The sequence below is a fragment of the Somniosus microcephalus genome, chromosome 5 (assembly GCF_052327205.1).
Source record: "Somniosus microcephalus isolate GS21.2 chromosome 5, FLI_Smic_1.0, whole genome shotgun sequence".
Taxonomy (NCBI): domain Eukaryota; kingdom Metazoa; phylum Chordata; class Chondrichthyes; order Squaliformes; family Somniosidae; genus Somniosus; species Somniosus microcephalus.
In genome coordinates this window covers 161,626,715-161,644,751 of record NC_140991.1, presented here as the reverse complement: position 1 = coordinate 161,644,751, position 18,037 = coordinate 161,626,715, and the positions used below count along the sequence as shown (strand labels likewise).

The 18,037-nt window shown below is 51.9% G+C and overlaps 1 protein-coding gene across 1 annotated transcript in view; it reads left to right on the top strand.

Moving 5' to 3' along the window:
• Positions 1–18,037, top strand: part of dgkb (diacylglycerol kinase, beta) — a 1,409,408-nt gene that overhangs the window by 1,128,162 nt on the left and 263,209 nt on the right. Inside the window, exon 20 of the mRNA XM_085988391.1 lies at positions 7,820–7,940. Within this exon, the coding sequence (XP_085844517.1) occupies positions 7,820–7,940 (121 nt within the window). The remainder of the gene's footprint in view (positions 1–7,819; positions 7,941–18,037) is intronic.

The following is an 18,037-nucleotide window of genomic DNA, read 5'->3' as shown; positions in this document are numbered from 1 at the left end:
ACTACTTTCTACAGCTCATGTATACTGTAGTACCGGCAGTGACCACACCTCTATATAACGTTGAGTAGTAATCTGTTGTTTCAGTTGCAGTTTGAACCACGTTGAGTAAACTCCTGTTGTACTGTTCTCTGCAGTCCTTTTCTTATTATTACACGGACGTAACAGTTTCCCCTGCCTGGAGTGTTTAGAACTCGGGGGCATAGTCTCAGGATAAGGGATAGGCCATTTAAGACTGAGATGAGGAGGAATTTCTTCACTCAGAGGGTTGTGAATCTTTGGAATTCTCTGCCCCAGTGGGCTGTGAATGCTAAGCCTTTGAGTATATTCAAGGCTGAGATCAATAGATTTTTGGACTCTAGGGGAATCAAGGGATATGGAGATTGGGCGGGAAAGTGAAGTTGAGGTCAATGATCAGCCATGATCTTATTGAATGGCGGAGCAGGCTTGAGGGGCCGTATGGCCTACTCTTACTCCTATTTCTTATGTTCTTATGTTCTTACGTTCTAAAGTCATCACCGCCCTGAGCCTTTATACTTCTGCTAGGCATGCCTCAGCGTACTTCACTGATTGCTCCTCCAGTGACTCCTGAACCTGGCTTTGCTCCTCTGCTAGCTTCTGGACTGATCTTTGCCTGAACCTTTGCTCCATACTAGCTACGGGACCAGTGGAGGAGTACAATTTGATCGACAGGACCAGGAAAGGAGCAGTGCTTGAGGCAGGGAACCAGCAGAAGAAGAAAAAGGAAGCCCAAAGTACCAGACGCAGGGCCCAGCCTAGGAGACCAGTCGGGAAGCAGACTTCAGCCCAGGAACCAAAACAACAGCAAAGTAAAACACAAAAGCCAGAGTAGCAGTGGAGTTCCCATGCAGGAACCCAGGAAATAACTTCAATAAATGAGGATTACCTTTCAGTGACAGGCAACGCTCCCACCAGCATGGTCCAATAGCAGAGCACAACTTTGACAGCAAAGAAGTCACACTAGATCCAGCAGAACAGCAGGGTGTAATGTACAGAAAAAAATATACATTCTTCTTAATTTACTGAACCAAAACTTGTCAGATAATTAAGACAAGGATATTAATAAACCCATTTTTTGTATTTTAGGAGTCCCATGTGATCTAATATGAAGCCATAGATTGAGCAATATTCTTTCTGGGAATATTTGTAGAATGTTATGAAATGTGGGTGATGACATTTGTGTGCTCCATTGATATATTTGATAGTTCACAGTTAATCTATTTAACAACACGTGAGATATCTTTTGGTGGAGATCTTCGTTCGTCACAGATGCCAGAGATGCCTCTGCTGCTGTTTAGAAACTGAAGAATATATCTCACTGAATGACATAATATGGTAGATTTTCCTATTCCTCCATCTGGGCATATTGGAGCACCTGAGGCAGTGCACAGAGAAAAGTCAGGCAGGAATGATCTTACACCTGAAGGGAGCCCACCCAATTTTCTGTCTATTAATTTACCAGCAAGTGATCCTCTACATATGATTTATTTTTACACCCAGTGATCCAATACAGCTGGGTGCAAGAACAGGAAAATCTGTCGTAATATTTTTTTTTAATGTATAACAATGCTATATTTGGACTACGATTTTGTTAGAACTGTTGGCCTTTAATTACTTCATCTAATTTTCAGCCTAGAAATTTGTTTGCCCACAAAAACGGATGCGGGGATCGCTATGCAAAATGCATGATTACCCCGTGCCCATTCAAAGGAATGCAGGTAGCATGCTAACTTTGTGCTGCCTGCTGATTAGCATGATTACAGCATTCAGCCCAGTGCTGAACGTGCTGCTGAGTGGCTGATCGCTCAGCAGGGGGCTCAAATTTATGTGAGATTAGCACCAATTAAAGCTAGCCTGCACTTCTTAAAGGCAGTCTGCACCTCTTAAAGGGGAGGTGCATTCTGCCTGCAGCAGCTCATTCAACTGGCTGAGGAACAGAGTGAGAGGAGGAACACAAAAATAATTATGTCGCACAGAGAAGTCAGGCAGGAATGATCTTACACCTGAAGGGAGCCCTGAGTGTGCGCCAAGGTTCTCCAATGCAGCACTGGAGGCCTGGTGCAAGAGGTCAACAAGAGGAGAAAGGTTATATTTCAACAAGGGGCCAGGAGGTCCTCCAGGCAAATGTGTAAAATCCAATGGGAGCAGAAAGCCGCCTTGGTGAATGCCAGCAGTGTAACGTCGTGGGCCTGAACGCAGTGCAAGAAGAAGTTTAATGATATCAAATATGCGTCAAGGTCAGTAAATTCATCTTCAAATGCCATATCCCACCATCTGCACCACTAGCCTCACACACTGTTCAGTGCATCACATCCCCATCACTCACCTACCAACAATCTCTACCAAACATGACTCATACCTCACATTCCTAGCTTCACCTCACCCTCACACACTTATCCACTGCTGCAATCCTCACACCCACATCTCACAGCTTGCACACACTGTCAGCTATTCAACTATGACAAGCATATCACCCAATTGCATCACATTTAGTGGCACACTTCTCTTTCTCTTGCAGGGAAAGGTGGCTCACAACCGGTGCCAGCAGGACCTAACCAGCAGGGGACAGCCACGCCTGTATAACCTGACCCCCATGGAGGAGACGGTGCTGGCCATTATAGGGAGGGACATTGCTAACCCCTGCCAGCGGCAGGGCTGAAAAAATAAAAGATGGCAGTATCCTCATACGTTACCTCCTTCACACATCCCACTTCCCCCTCATCCCACAATCTCCTCTGATTTACAAGCTGCAAATGGTGTAAGCATGCACCTCTTGCTTTCTCTCCTTCCCCTCACCACAACCTTACCCTTGTGCCTGTCTCCTTTCAGAGAGCCAAGAACTGACACCTGGCCAGACATGGATAGAGGAGCATGAAATAGAAGAACACTGATGATGAAGACACAGCACCAGCTCAGATACTAACACTCCATGTAGTTTATGGGATAGGTTAGAGGCATGACCTGCACGTGGTGAGACACCGGGCATGAGTGGCCTACAACTTGGGCAGGATGGAAAGGGTAGCGCAGGTGCAAGCTCACTGGAGGGTGAGGTCGCACATGAGTTCTACTGCAGAGGACTCAGATGAGGACTTTGATGGGGCGACCTACAGAAGAACGCTGATGGGTATACATAATGAAATGTTTGGTGCATTGGCAGGCCTGTCTGAAATCCTGAGTGCAATGCCAATGTGTGACGGGAGTGGGGGCCACGGGGCCGTGTAGACACGGGGCCGTGCTCTCCGGGTAATGTAGGTTCTGGACCCAAGTGCAGAAATGAGGCGAGAGGCAAATGTACAGTACTTTGTTTGAACTTTACTAGATTCACACATAACTAGATTCACACAAGGAACACAACAACATACATAAGAACTCGAGACAAGCAACCAAACGGCTAGTCAAGATAGGAACTCAGGACAGCTTCCATGAGGCAACCCACTTGTCCATACAGAGCCTGAGACAAGCTACCACAAGGGCAACCGGCTTGCCGAGACGAGACTCGAGACAAGCTACCACAGGGGTAATCGGCTTGTCAATACAGAACTCAAGACAAGCTTCCACATAGCAACACGCTTGTCCAGCCCAGCACCTTATCAAGACTAAGAACAACAAGAACACAGACTTAGAAACATCTTAAATACAGAGCTTAAGAACCATGGCAGCCAGCTAGTCGCAGCTAGCTAGTCAAAGCCAGCAGCCACAGAGCGAAGGCTAGTCCCTGGTTAGGACTGAGCACAGAGGAAAGCAACCACAGAACTTATATACCAAGAAAACCAGGTGAAACCCATGAACAGCTAACAGGCCGTTAAGAATTAACACAGGAGGCAAGGAACAATTAACAAAGGGCTAGAAACAATTAACAAAGAAAACAAACAAGTGAAGGTGCCATCTAAAGGTTACAGAAGGAACTGACTGGCACCCTCACACAATGAGCCTGGAAGAGTCCAGCACCAATTTTGCACAAGGTTTTGCACAGAGGCTGTCTGGCTTGCCTCCTCCCTTCCGCTTCCTCCTCTTCTGCTTCTTCCTCTTCCTCCTCCTCCTCTTCAGCTGGTCACAGTATGCCTGGTGGCAAGGGCAGTGCTCTCATGATGCTGAGGTTGTGCAGTATGCAGCAGACCATGACAAATCTTGAGATGCGCTCTGGTGAGTACTGCAGGGCTCCTCCAGGGTGGTCCAGGCAGCGGAATCATTGTTTAAGGACACCAGTGGTCTGCTCTATCAGATTCCATGTGGCAGCATGGCTCTCATTGTGCACAAGCTGCCCACGTGTGGGTGGGTCACGCAGCAGAGTCATGAGTCAGGTGGTCAGTGGATTGCCCTTGTCGCCCAGTAGCCACCCTTTGGTTTGGCGTGGTGGCTCAAAGACTGAGAGAACAGCGGACTGGTGCAGAATAAAAGCATCATGACAGCTGCCAGGATACCGGCCATTCACCATCATGATGTGTTGAGCATGGTCGCACGCCAACTGCACATTCAGTGAGTGGTAACCATTGAGGTTGCAGTGCATCTCAGCATTTAGATGCAGTGCCTGCAAAGCCATGTGCATGTAGTCGAGGGCACACTGCACCATGGGGAAGCCTGCTATCCTGGCAAAGCCAAGTGCACGCTCCGCCTGCTTCTCTCTGGTCAGAGAATAGACAATGAAGTGCCCTCTCCTGGCATAAAGAACATCTCCCACCTCTCTTATGTAGATGGAGAACTGGGAGATGTTACAGATATCGCCTGCCCCAGCCTGGAAGGATCCCAATGCAAAGAGATTCAGGGCCACGGTCACCTTCACTGCCACTGGCAGTGCTGTCCTTGCCCTGGAGTGAGGCTGCAGGTCTGGTTGCAAGAGGTGGCAGAGTTCTGTGAGTCTCTCCTTCATAAAGCGCAGATGCCTCGCACACTGCTCCTGGCTCAGCTTGAGGTAAGAGAATTGCGCTCGGAAGACCCTAGATGGGCAAAGCCTCCTGCTGAGAGCCCTTCTCCCCCTCCTCCTCCTCTCTCTACGAGCAGCTTGTCCTCTTCTTTGCTGCCTCTGCTCCATCTCACTGTCATGCTACAAGCCAAGGGGAATGACAACTACAACACCCATGACTGGGAGCAAACGGTTTGACCAGAACCCTTGAAGTCAGAACCAAGGCCTTTTCCACTTGCAGCACCACTCCCTGTCACCTCACCAACTTTAAACAACTCTAGAAAGCTCCAAACACTTCCACTAATATACAGAGGCAGTAGAAATTAATCAGCAGCTAACCTTAGAGTGGGTGCTGATCCCTTTAAATATCACTGCTGGGGGGTCCTTGCTGCTGCTGAATGCATGTTCAGTTGTGCGAGGTTAAGATAGGGCATTAACTCCAGCGTTGAGGACGAAAATGGCAGTGCTGGCGTCAAATCAGCGTCGCACGCTGATTGACGTCACTCTCTGCCCACTCAACATACTTCTGGCGCACGCTCCGAATGCGCGCATGGCACGGACGCCATTTTTATCACAAAATGGCACTCGTAGCACTGAAAAATTGGGTGCTACGGAGCTGAATTTCTAGCCCTTAATCTCTTTATGTGAAACTATAGGTAACTTTTTAAAATTAAAAATGAATGGATGTAAAATCCAATGGAAGCCTCTGACTTCAATTTCCTGATCTAAACTCCCAGCAGCTGAGGCTCTGCACCAGGAATATGAATTAGTAAAACTTGCTCTATTTTTTTATATCACAAACTATTGAACTATGTGTCAGGATCATTACACCTGTAAGCTCTTTGTACACTTACCGAGTAAGTAGTCCTTCGATGGAATCACTGATTGTTTTTTTTTAATAGTATGGATCTGCAAAACTTTAAATTGATTTTCCTGACCTTGCTCCTGCGGAACACCGTGTTTACATAGCCCTAGTAGTTCCAGCATTTTTCTGAGAGGTTGAAGCTGGGCTTGTACCTACAGTAGGTGCAGGCCATTATAGAGTCATATCAATGGGGAGGAAGGGGGTGTTGCTGACTTCCCACCTCGCTTCTCAGTAGAAAAGATTACTGGACGCTCCAGCCCAAAGCTCAACCAGAAAACACAGCCTGCCCACTAGAAGGTCCTCAGGGGCCCAGGAACAGATTTAAAGGTAAGTTGATTTTTACAACTTGAGCCCCCATGCCACAGAATTTTCCCACGAAATCTGGGACCTCCTTGCTGTCAATCTCCATCGATGATGGGCCGAATGGCCTCCTTGTGTGCTGTATCATTCTAGGATTCTATGAATACTCAAGAAGTTCGTAATCTCCAAGGCCGGACACACAGCTGTCGGGAGCTGTCCCCAGGCTATGTAAATGACCTAGGGCAGGAAATTCCAATGCTCCTGGGCCATCAAAGTTTGGGGGTGCTGTTCCTGTCCAGCGTCAGACTTGGGGAAGGGGTCAGGAAAATCTGCAGTCTGGCATCCAAAAGTAATGCATCATAATCCATTTAAAAAACACAGGGATAGCAGCTTGGATTGAAAGGAGACAACAAGATTGTCTGAAAGTACTTATTTAAAAACATTATATTCAGATCAAAGCACCACAACTTCCCACATAAAGTTCTTCAGAATGCCAAAGAAGCAGGGTGACTCGATAACATATATACTATTAGCCACAACAAACACATACTACCCTCGTTATGAATGAAATAGTTACATTTGGTTTACAAGTTCACATTTTTTTGGCTTAGTGTAAAAGTTCCACAGTTTCATCAATGGCAAATTATTTTAGTTATGGCCAGCAACAAAGAAATGAACTAAATTCCATTTTATAGTCTTTGCAGCTGTTGTGTCAATCTTGGTGTGCAAGCGATACAATTCCATTCTTGTCTCAACCACACAGATTCTCAGCATGTCTGTTAAAAATATAGGTGTCTGGTGATTGTCTGCCATGATTATCATTTAAAGATTGGCTAGTTCTACTGCTCGTCAATCACCTGTCCATTGATCAAATTAGTTGTCAGTCTACATTGCGCACATTTTTGTCTTTTTTTAAAGTTTCTGAAGTTGTCAAAACCTGCTGGTAAACGGGTGTGAGATATACTGGCAATTATGACTAAAGGTACCCATCATGTCACTGGAGTCTGGTTTCACCTTGCCCCCACACCAGCCCTTTGTGTAAGCAGAAATGTTTTTCTCAACTTGTTGGCATTGTACACATTGCAAACTATTTATACCATTGTTCTAATCCTGGAACTTGTTCTATAATGTGCACTAAATCTCACTTTCCACACAACTATTTCCATCAAGGCCCCTTAAATCCCTAACAACTGAGATCAGAGGCAGAGATATGTCTCCTATTAATACTTCATGGCACAAAATCAAACTCAGAAAATGCTACAGGACATTTCTATTTATGTTATGTGTGTCTCCAAAACCCAGTAATGCCAGTGGCAATTTATGTTGTGCCATGAACTTGGATCCAATAGAGAACAGTAAGAAACTCCAAAGGATTTCTCCATGTGTTTACTCGTTTGATCATTTCAGAACTTAGTTAGGGTTCAAGGCAATCTGGAATTTATGAAAGTGAGAAGTATTGTCTGAGGACAATATTGGAATTTAATTCCAACTACTGATCAATTACAAGTGCAGGAATGTCCATTTTCTGTTTAGCTATTACAACAACAAAAATGAGCACTAATATAGCGACTTTGATGTAATGAAACTTTCAAAAGTGTTTTGCAATGGAGATTGGACACAGAACAGGAATCAAGAGAATAATTTGACCAGATTGAATCACCACATTTTGCAAGCACTGAGTTTCATTCCTCTGTCTTTGATTTGATTGATTATTTAATTTACTGTCTGTTTTTCAGATGTAAGTGATCAGTTGTTTGAAGTGATTGGCCTGGAAGGGGCCATGGAAATGGGACAGATCTACACCGGGCTAAAAAGTGCAGGGAAAAGGCTAGCACAATGCTCCTTGGTAACCATCAGGTATGTTTCAGTGTATCTCACATATCCTATAAGGTATGTCATTATACCTGGTTTGAGGCTATAGTGCAACACCAAGATTTAAATGCTCACATTGCAAATTCCATAAGTTTTTTTTTTAATATGCATATTGTTTTGAGTCTGTCAGTGATAAACTGTAGTTTGAGGTTACCTAATAAGGACTGATTTAGCCATCCTGTGCACAAGAAGGACCGGTCTGCAACCAGGCACAGGGAATGCTCAATTGAGAGAGCAAGCCTGAGCCCATTTATTTCTGGGCTGCTATTATGAAGTCTTCTGAATTTTTAAAGAATTTATTTATTGAACTTGTGCCCATTCAAGCCTCAGCCTCATTAAGACCCCAAATTTGATGCAAAAATATTAAAATAAAAAACTTGCACAGTGCTTGGGCCATATTGTCCATTTGGATTGGGAACAAGGAAATCTCCTTTGATAAAGAAACTTTTAAATTGCCTTTGTGTGTATTTTTTCTTGAAATGTTGACACTACCTTTTTAATACAGTATTGTTTTCCATATTTTTCAAATGTATATTAATATTTATTTTTCTGAAAAAATGTTGGGGCTTTTTTTGTATCGCATTAAGGTAAATTTATTTTTAAAGCTCCTTAAATGTATTATTTCTTGGTTGCAATGGTACAAAGTTAAAGATGGAAATCAGCAGGCCCTGTACCATATCTGTAGACCTTGGCACACCTATCTGCCAACCAACAACAATTGTTTCAGTTTGCTGAAGGTTAGCAGGGCAAAGTGTTGCCATCTGCAGCAAGGATACCCGTAGCCAACTTGAAACATAGGGACAACATGGTCTCTGATTGGCAAGGTCACTGCTGTCCTTAACTGTATTTCCCAGCTAGCACTGCAATATCAGGTAATGTGCCGCACCCATATCAATCAAACAGATTAGTCAGGATGACCAGCAGCATCATCTCCTTTCACACTGAATAGCAGGTACAACGTTAGTTCATTGCTGAATATTACAAAGTACAGGATATCACTGACAAATGCCTGAAGCTCATCCTGCGTGGCAGTAAGTGACCAAGTATGTGTTTCAGTGCTGTGATTTGTAAGTCCCACAGAACCCCTTAAGTTAATAGGAAATGAGTCAGGAAGAGCCATTAATTGCAGCACAGATTAATTGATTTGAGAAGAAACTAGATAGCCATGATCATGGCTCTGGTTGAAGACCATGGGATAGAAGCAAAGTTCTATCTCACTTCAAACGATAAAGTTTCTGAATATCTTTTCATGTGAATTTTTAGCTAGGCCAAGTGTTCCAAATTTAAAATGAAACTCTTTTGTCTTAGATGTTGAGTTTAAGCAATACACTTGGTCTGATCAGTGGCAAGAAACATTCACGCCACACAAGTGCCAGGCAATGACTACCGTCAACAAGAGAGAGCCTAACCACTGCCCCTTGACATTCAACAGCATTACCATTGCCAAATCCCCCATCATCAACATCCTCGGGTTCACCATTGTTGTGTATGTACCTTTAAGAGAAGAACTGATTCTATACTGCAGTACCGGCAGTGACCACCCCTGTATATAAAGCCATAGCAGGCTTCTGTATGTCAGTCTTAAGTTACCCTCTGTTCCAGCATTTCCTGCCTATGCAGCTGCCTCAGTCAGCAGGAGGAGAAGGAGCAGACAAACCAGGAGAGTGGAGAGTGTAAAGTGGTGGTCTCCTGACCAGGAAGAGGAGGATATCGTTAGACCACCACCACCTCCACCATCATTACAGCAACTGAGGTGCCTGGAGAGAGAGGACAGAGGAGGAGAAGGAGAAGGGAGGCCAGCAACAACACCAACCAGGGGAGAGGCCTTTCCCATTACTGCCTCCCCAAATTGGCCTCCATTCCAGGAGAGAGGGGAGAGAAACAACCAACAACTACCAACTGTTTGGAAGGAGGGAAGAACAACAGCATCTTTCAGATGGGTGTTATTTGGTGCACTCTCCCAAAGACTTTGTATTTTAGGTGGGGGGAGAAAAGAAGAAAAAAGGGCAGGATCATCAAGGGGTGTGTGTGTGTGTGGCTCTTGTAAAACACTAGGCCACACACACCACTAATTAAGCACCCCTTCCTATTGCCTGACCTGGGATAGCTGGAGCTGCCAAGGTGATCAGCCCAATTGTACATCGTTAAGACCTGGTGTGGGACTGAGCCTGGGGCGTCTCCAGCTCTCCCAGGTGAAGACATCTTCTCCCCCTGCTAGAAGACCACCTTCAAAGACTTTAATTTTTCATCGGAGAGTGCACCCCTGCCGACACCCACCCACCCACCATCCTGAGTGGTGACCCTGCCTTTGCGGCCTCCCTCCTTCCCCCCCCCCCCTCTCTCTCTCTCTCTCTCTTTGTCTTTCTCTGCCTTTCTCTCTGAGGCACCTCATTTCATCTTTAATTATTAATTGCCTATTGAGCAGAGGGGAGAAGGCGTCTCTCCCAGTTTCAATCAATAAGGGGGAGAGGTGTGCCTTCAATTTAAACAGCTCCCTCTGCTCAATTGAGGACCAAAAAAAATACCTGAGGCCACATTAACACCTTCAGGCCTGTGACTTGGGGTGAGTGTAGCCCTTTTTTTAGAAAACACCCCAGAATGGCGACTGCATCTTCGCCAGTGACGGGGCCAGCCAAGACGTATGCGGGAGTGGCAGCCACAGCCACAGCTGCTCCCACTGCTTCTGCTGCCCCGTCACCATTCAGACTAATAACAAAAAAGCTTGGGGTGAAGAGCTACACTCACCCCACTATGACCATTGAGGCCTGCGTTAAAGCCATGGCTGAGGTTGTCGGCCCCTCAGCCATCGTCGCGGCCTCAAAAATGTATGGGAAGGCTGTGTTCTTCCTGGGGTCGGAGCGGGCGGTGTCCCTGGCCGTCTCCAAGGGGCTCACCATGGGCGGGACCTTCCTGCCGGTGGATCCTCTCGAGGCCACCGCACAGAGGATCGTCCTTTCCAACGTCCCGCCCTATGTTCCTGGTGAGCTCCTCCTTCCCCATTTACGTCAACTTGGGGAGGTGAGGTTGGGGATTACACCCATCTCGCTCGGCTTCCGGGAAGCCAGCCTTCGCCACGTCTTCTCCTTCCGGCGCCAGCTGTTTATCCAGCTGGCGCGGGAGGAGGACACCGACGGGGCTTTCGCCGTCCTCCACGAGGGGACCGCCTATCGCGCCTTCTGGACGTCGGACGGTGTGCGGTGCCACGCCTGCAAGGAGGTGGGGAACATCAGAAAAAACTGCCCCGCCTCCAAGGCCAACAGATTGTCTGGCGTGGCTGAGGCTGGCGCCGCCACCGCTCCTCCCCCCGGTTCCGTCCACGCGTCGGGAGCCACTGATGCGCGGTCGGAGGCCGATGCAATCAGGGCCTCCGGCGGGGGGGAGGGAGCGCGTCCAGGCGGAAAGAAGGCGCGGTGAAAATCAAAACACCTCAGGGCGGGTCCCACCGTGGATGGCCAGCCCCTAAACTTAGAGCCACTGACACCCGCGCTCCTCGCGGAGTTGGTCGGGGCAGACGCGAGCAGGAGGGGCCTCGTGCCCGAGCCTGTGGCCGCAACTGCTGTGGCGGAAACGCCGTTACCTGCGGCCGGACTCGGGCCCGAGGAGCCCGACAAACCTGCTCCGCCAGAGGGAGCTGAGGAGGAGGCCTTTGCAGACATGGAGGTCTCCCTCGCTCCCTCCGTGCTAAAAAGAAGGCGCGACCCACTGGAAGAGGAGGAGGACCGGGAGGAGGAAGGTCCCTCCAAGCAGGGGGAGACGTCACCCGCCGCGGGTACTGCGCACCCCCCCCCCCGCTGTCACCATCACCAGCGATCGGCAGGGGTCGCCTGTCCCTCGGGAGGCTGAGGCAGGTGTGTCTGTCCAGCACGTGCCTCCCAGGGACGGAGACGAGACCCTGCCCGTGGGGGGGGTCGCGGAACAACCCGCGGCGGAAATAGATGTTCTATCGGTGCCGTTACCCCTCGCCGGGTCGGGCGGCCTGGGGTCTGGGTCGGGCGAGCTCGAGGATAATGATCTCGCCCAATGCGACCCGGACATCTCCCAGGGGCTGCTCGACCTGGTAGAGGTTTTTATTCAAAACACCCCATCTGCTGGGTCGGAGGTTGGTGGCGGGGAGGGGGATGGCCCCCTGGCGGCGTCTCTGGTGCCGGACGTACTGGAGGAGCTGGGAATTGTTCTCTCCCCAGTTTCTCCGGTCGTTCCGGCGTCTGGGGCGGAGGGGAGCTCTGAACCGCCGCCGTCTTCTGGCCCGGCATCCCTAGAGGAGCCCAGGGAGAAATCCTCTGCCGCTGATCCTGGGGGTGGGATCCGGGCGGAGGCGGGGCTGGCTGGCGCGGCCGAGTTGTTCGCTTCGCACTGCGCGGCGGACGGGTCGGCCGCTGGTGACGACCCCCTGGAGGAGGATGGGGACTCGGTGATGGGCACGGAGGACGATTCGGACTCCAGCGCCGACGTGGCGATGGATGACCTCGTGCCCCTTGCCGAGTCTCCCCTCATTTCCGTAAGGGAACTCCGGGATTTTATGGCCACGTGCCTGGGTCAGCGCAATAAGGTCCGGCTGGCCCTCGACAGGTGGTCGGAGCTGGCGCTGCTCATCGATTCCGTCCGCGCCGCCGTTAAGATCTTGGGCGCGGACGAGGGTGTGAACCCGCTCGAGCTGCGTCGGCTCACAACGTTTCTCACTGGGCTGCTGAGGAAGTGGCGGCGGACCAGCGGCTGCGCTTCCTCGCCCCGTTAGGTGTAGGTAGAGGTTGCACTATGCTTCTGACATGAAGATAACCATAGCCAGCCTCAACATCAACGGCAGCAGGGAGGCGCGCCGCAGATTCAATAACTTCTCGGTCCTTCGGGACGGGAAGTATGCGGTGTGCTTCCTGCAAGAAACCCACACCGTTCCGGGAGACGAAGCCACGTGGCTCCTGGAGTGGCAAGGAGGGGTCAGCATGAGTCACCTCTCCAACAATTCCAGCGGGGTGGCTATCTTGCTGGCCCCGCATTTTCAGCCGGAGATCTTGGGGGTCAAGGAGCACGTGCCGGGCCGCTTGCTCCATGTCACTGTTCGCCTGGGGGGCGTGCCGCTCCATCTAGTGAACGTGTACGCCCCTCAGACCAGTGCGCAGCAAGTGCGCTTCTTCGAAGAAGTGTCCGCTCTCTTGGGCTCCATCGACGTGGGCGAGTGCGTCATCCTCGGGGGGGATTTTAACTGCACCCTCGAGGCGAGGGACCGTTCGGGTCCCCCGCGAAGCCCGGCGGCGATGGAGAAGTTGAGGGACCTGGTTGGGTCCTTCGACTTGGTGGACGTCTGGCGAAATCTCCACCCCGACTCCAGCGCCTTCACTAGCGTGAGGTCTGGGGGAGGAAGGTCCAGAATCGACCGCCTCTACATTTCCCGGGCGTTCGTCTCCTGCGTTCCGGCAGCTTCCATGCGGCCGGTGCCGTGCACGGACCACCACCTGGTGTGGGCGGAGCTCGCTCCGCTGCGCGCGCGGGGGGGGTCCGTGTACTGGCATTTTAACAACCTGCTGCTGGAGGACGCACGGTTCCGGGATTCGTTTCGTCGATTCTGGGCCGACTGGAGAAGGAAGCAGGGGGGCTTCCCCTCCTTGAGGCTATGGTGGGATGTGGGCAAGGCTCACATCCGTCTCTTCTGTCAGGAGTACGCGAAGGGGTCGACCAAGAGGCGGGAGGCCCGGGTCGGGCGGTTGGAGAAGGAGGTGCTCGACCTGGAGTCCCGTCTCGGTCAGGTCGTCGAGGACCCGGCCCTGCGGAAGGTGTACGAAGAGAAGAAGGGCGCGCTGAAGGACCTGCAGCTCGTCGGGTCCCGAGGCGCGTACGTGAGGTCGCGGATCCAGCTCCTGCGGGACCTGGACCGCGGCTCCCCCTTCTTCTACTCGCTGGAAAAAAGACGGGGGGTCCGTAAGCAGCTCTTGGGGCTGCTGGCCGACGACGGATCTCTGGTCTCGGATCCGGAGGGAATCAGCGTGGAGACCCGCGCCTATTACGGGGCTCTGTTCTCTCCGGATCCATCCAGCGAGGATGCGCGCAGAGTTTTGTGGGAGGACCTGCCGAAGGTTGGCCCGGAGGGCGCCGAAAAATTGGACGCTCCGCTAAGTCTGGCGGAGCTGACCGGCGCCCTCCGCCAGCTCTCTAGGGGAAAGTCCCCGGGGCTGGACGGGCTGACCGTGGAGTTCCACAGGGCGTTCTGGGACGTCTTGGGGGGCGACTACGCGCGGGTCCTGGGGGAAAGTTTGGCGACCGGGGAGATGCCCCTCTCTTGGCGCAGGGCGGTCATTGTCCTGCTGCCTAAGAAGGGCGATCTCCGCCTCCTTAAGAACTGGCGCCCGGTCTCCCTCCTCAGCACGGACTATAAAATCTTTGCCAGGGCCATGTCTGCTCGCCTTGGCACCGTGCTGGCCCACATGATCCACCCCAACCAGTCCTACACGGTCCCGGGCCGGACCATCCACGATAACATCCATCTGGTCCGGGACCTGGTCCACCACTCCCAGAGGGCTGGTCTGTCGGTCGCCTTCCTTTCCCTGGATCAGGAGAAGGCGTTCGACAGGGTGGATCACGAGTATCTCTTCGGGACTCTGCGCGCATTCGGGTTCGGGACGCATTTCGTCGCCCGGATCCGACTTCTGTACGCTGCCGCGGAGTGTCTGATTAAAGTTAACGGGTCCTTGACGGCGCCCCTTCGCTTCGGGAGGGGGGTGCGTCAGGGATGCCCCATGTCCGGCCAGTTATATGCCATTTGCGTGGAGCCTTTCCTGCGCCTCTTGCGGAAGAGGTTGTCGGGACTGGCTCTGCAAGGGCCGGGCGTGGAGGTGGTCCTCTCGGCTTACGCCGATGACGTGCTCCTCACGGTCACGGATCCCGCTGACTTGCGGAGGATGCGGGAATGCCAGCAGATTTACTCGGACGCATCCTCCGCCAAGATCAACTGGGAGAAATGTTCCGGACTCCTGGTGGGTCAGTGGCGGGTGGACTCCCTGCCGGAGGAGTTCAGGCCTTTCGCCTGGAGCACCACGCACCTCCTCTATTTGGGAGTCTACCTTAGCCCTGCCGAGGACGCTTGGCCGGCGAACTGGCAAGAGCTGGAGGCCAAAGTCACCGCTCGCCTAGGACGCTGGACAGGACTGCTCCGAGTGTTGTCCTACAGGGGTCGAGCGCTGGTCATAAACCAGCTGGTGGCCGCCATGTTGTGGTACCGGTTGGTCACTTTGATCCCTCCCCCTGCGTTTGTCGCCAAGATTCAGAAGAAGCTCATCGACTTCTTCTGGGACAAAAGGAAGCACTGGGTCTCTGCCGCGGTTCTGTGTCTCCCGCTTAGGGAGGGCGGTCAGGCGCTGGTGTGCCTTCGCACCCAGGCTGCGACTTTCCGTCTTCAGACGCTGCAGAGATACCTGTACGTCGAGAATCCTCCGAGATGGTGTGCGCTGGCGACGTTTTTCTTCCGCCAGCTGCATGGCCTCAATTACGACACGCAGCTCCTGTTTGCGAAAGTGGGCAGCAGGCGTGCCGGCCTGCGGGAGCTGCCTGTCTTCTACCAGGAACTACTATGGGTTTGGAACTACGTCGCTTCCAGGCGGAGCTCTCCCCCGTCAGGAGCGGCGGCTCTCCTTCGGGAGCCGCTGCTCAGGAATCCGCACCTCCACGAACACGGGTTCGGGCGGCTGGCGGAGGGTAGGGCTGTGGCTGGCAAGGTGACCAGAGTCGGGGACCTGCTCGATGGCGGAGGAGCGGGCTGGATGGCGCCGGAGGAGCTGGCGCGGCGCCTGTCCTGGGCCAACTTCCGGCTCGCGGTCGAAGCCATCGAATCGGTGAAAGCGGCACTGGGCCCCGACTCCACTAGGTGTATCGAGGCGGCTCAAGCACGTGGGGTGATCCCGTCCAAGCTTACCCCCATTCGGACGGAATTCCTCATCGGTGCCCGGCCCCGAAACTCCCCTCGGGAACCGGTGCCTCACAACTTGAGCCGTCTCGAGGAAATACCCTCTGTGCCTTTTCATTCCGCGTGGATGGGTTTCCTGTACGGGCTGCTCTTGCACACTCTCCACTTTGCCATCTTCGTCTACCGTCCGGACACGCCTTGGCGTGGCGTCTTGCCGACTGGCGGTGGTGGAGGTCCCCAATGGACGGATCTCTATGCGGGAGTCCTCCCTTGTTCCATCGGGGACTTGGCCTGGAGGGTGTTGCACGGAGCGGTCCCGTGCAATACGGTTTTAAGTAGGTTCACGGACTCCCAGGCCGCCTGCATTTTTTGCGCCCTGGAGGAGTCCGTGTTTCACATTTATATGGAGTGTGAGAGGTTGCAGCCCCTCTTTCACTACTTGAAGGGGCTGCTCCTCGATTTTTGGTTGCACTTCAGTCCCACGCTCTTGATCTACGGTCACCCGGTGTGGAGGGGAGCGGACAGGTTGGAGGACCTCCTTGTGGGCCTGCTCCTGGGCCTGGCTAAAAGAGCCATCAATTGGTCCAGGCAGCGGGCGGTCGAGGGGGTCGTCCAGCCGGATTGCCTGCCTCTCTTCCGCGGCCATGTTCACGCCCGGGTGGCCCTGGAGATGGAGCACGCGGTGTCCACCGGTGCGCTTGAGTATTTCCGCGACCGGTGGGCGCCAGGGGGACTGGAGTGCATCATGAACACGGAAAACCATATTTTAATTTGATTTGTTAAGTTTTAGTTGAACTTTTGTTTACAGTCAATTTGTTTTTTTTTGTTTTTTGGTACGAACAAAAAGAGTACCCTCTGTTCCAGCATTGCCTGCCTGTGCAGCTGCCTCAGTCAGCAGGAGGAGAAGGAGCAGACAAACCAGGAGAGTGGAGAGTGTAAAGTGGTGGTCTCCTGACCAGGAAGAGGAGGATATCGTTAGACCACCACCACCTCCACCTCCACCATGATCACAGCAACTGAGGTGCCTGGAGTGAGAGGACAGAGGAGGAGAAGGAGAAGGGAGGCCAGCAACAACACCAACCAGGGTAGAGGCCTTTCCCATTACTGCCTCCCCAAATTGGCCTCCATTCCAGGAGAGAGGGGAGAGAAACAACCAACAACTACCAACTGTTTGGAAGGAGGGAAGAACAACAGCATCTTTCAGGTGGGTGTTATTTGGTGCACTCTCCCAAAGACTTTGTATTTTAGGTGGGGGGAGAAAAGAAGAAAAAAGGGCCGGATCATCAAGGGGTGTGTGTGTGTGTGGCTCTTGTAAAACACTAGGCCACACACACCACTAATTAAGCACCCCTTCCTATTGCCTGACCTGGTATAGCTGGAGCTGCGTAGGTGATCAGCCCAATTGTACATCGTTAAGACCTGGTGTGGGACTGAGCCTGGGGCGTCTCCAGCTTTCCCAGGTGAAGACATCTTCTCCCCCTGCTAGAAGACCACCTTCAAAGTCTTTAATTTTTCATCGGAGAGTGCACCCCTGCCGACACCCACCCACCATCCTGAGTGGTGACCCTGCCTTTGCGGCCTCCCTCCTTCCCACCACCCCCCCCTCTCTCTCTCTCTTTGTCTTTCTCTGCCTTTCTCTCTGAGGCACCTCATTTCATCTTTAATTATTAATTGCCTATTGAGCAGAGGGGAGAAGGCCCCTCTCCCAGTTTCAATCAATAAGGGGGAGAGGTGTGCCTTCAATTTAAACAGCTCCCTCTGCTCAATTGAGGACCAAAAAAAATACCTGAGGCCACATTAACACCTTCAGGCCTGTGACTTGGGGTGAGTGTAGCCCTTTTTTTAGAAAACACCCCAGAATGGCGACTGCATCTTCGCCAGTGACGGGGCCAGCCAAGACGTATGCGGGAGTGGCAGCCACAGCCACAGCTGCTCCCACTGCTTCTGCTGCCCCGTCACCATTCAGACTAATAACAAAAAAGCTTGGGGTGAAGAGCTACACTCACCCCACTATGACCATTGAGGCCTGCGTTAAAGCCATGGCTGGGGTTGTCGGCCCCTCAGCCATCGTCGCGGCCTCAAAAATGTATGGGAAGGCTGTGTTCTTCCTGGGGTCGGAGCGGGCGGTGTCCCTGGCTGTCACCAAGGGGCTCACAGTGGGCGGGACCTTCCTGCCGGTGGACCCCCTCGA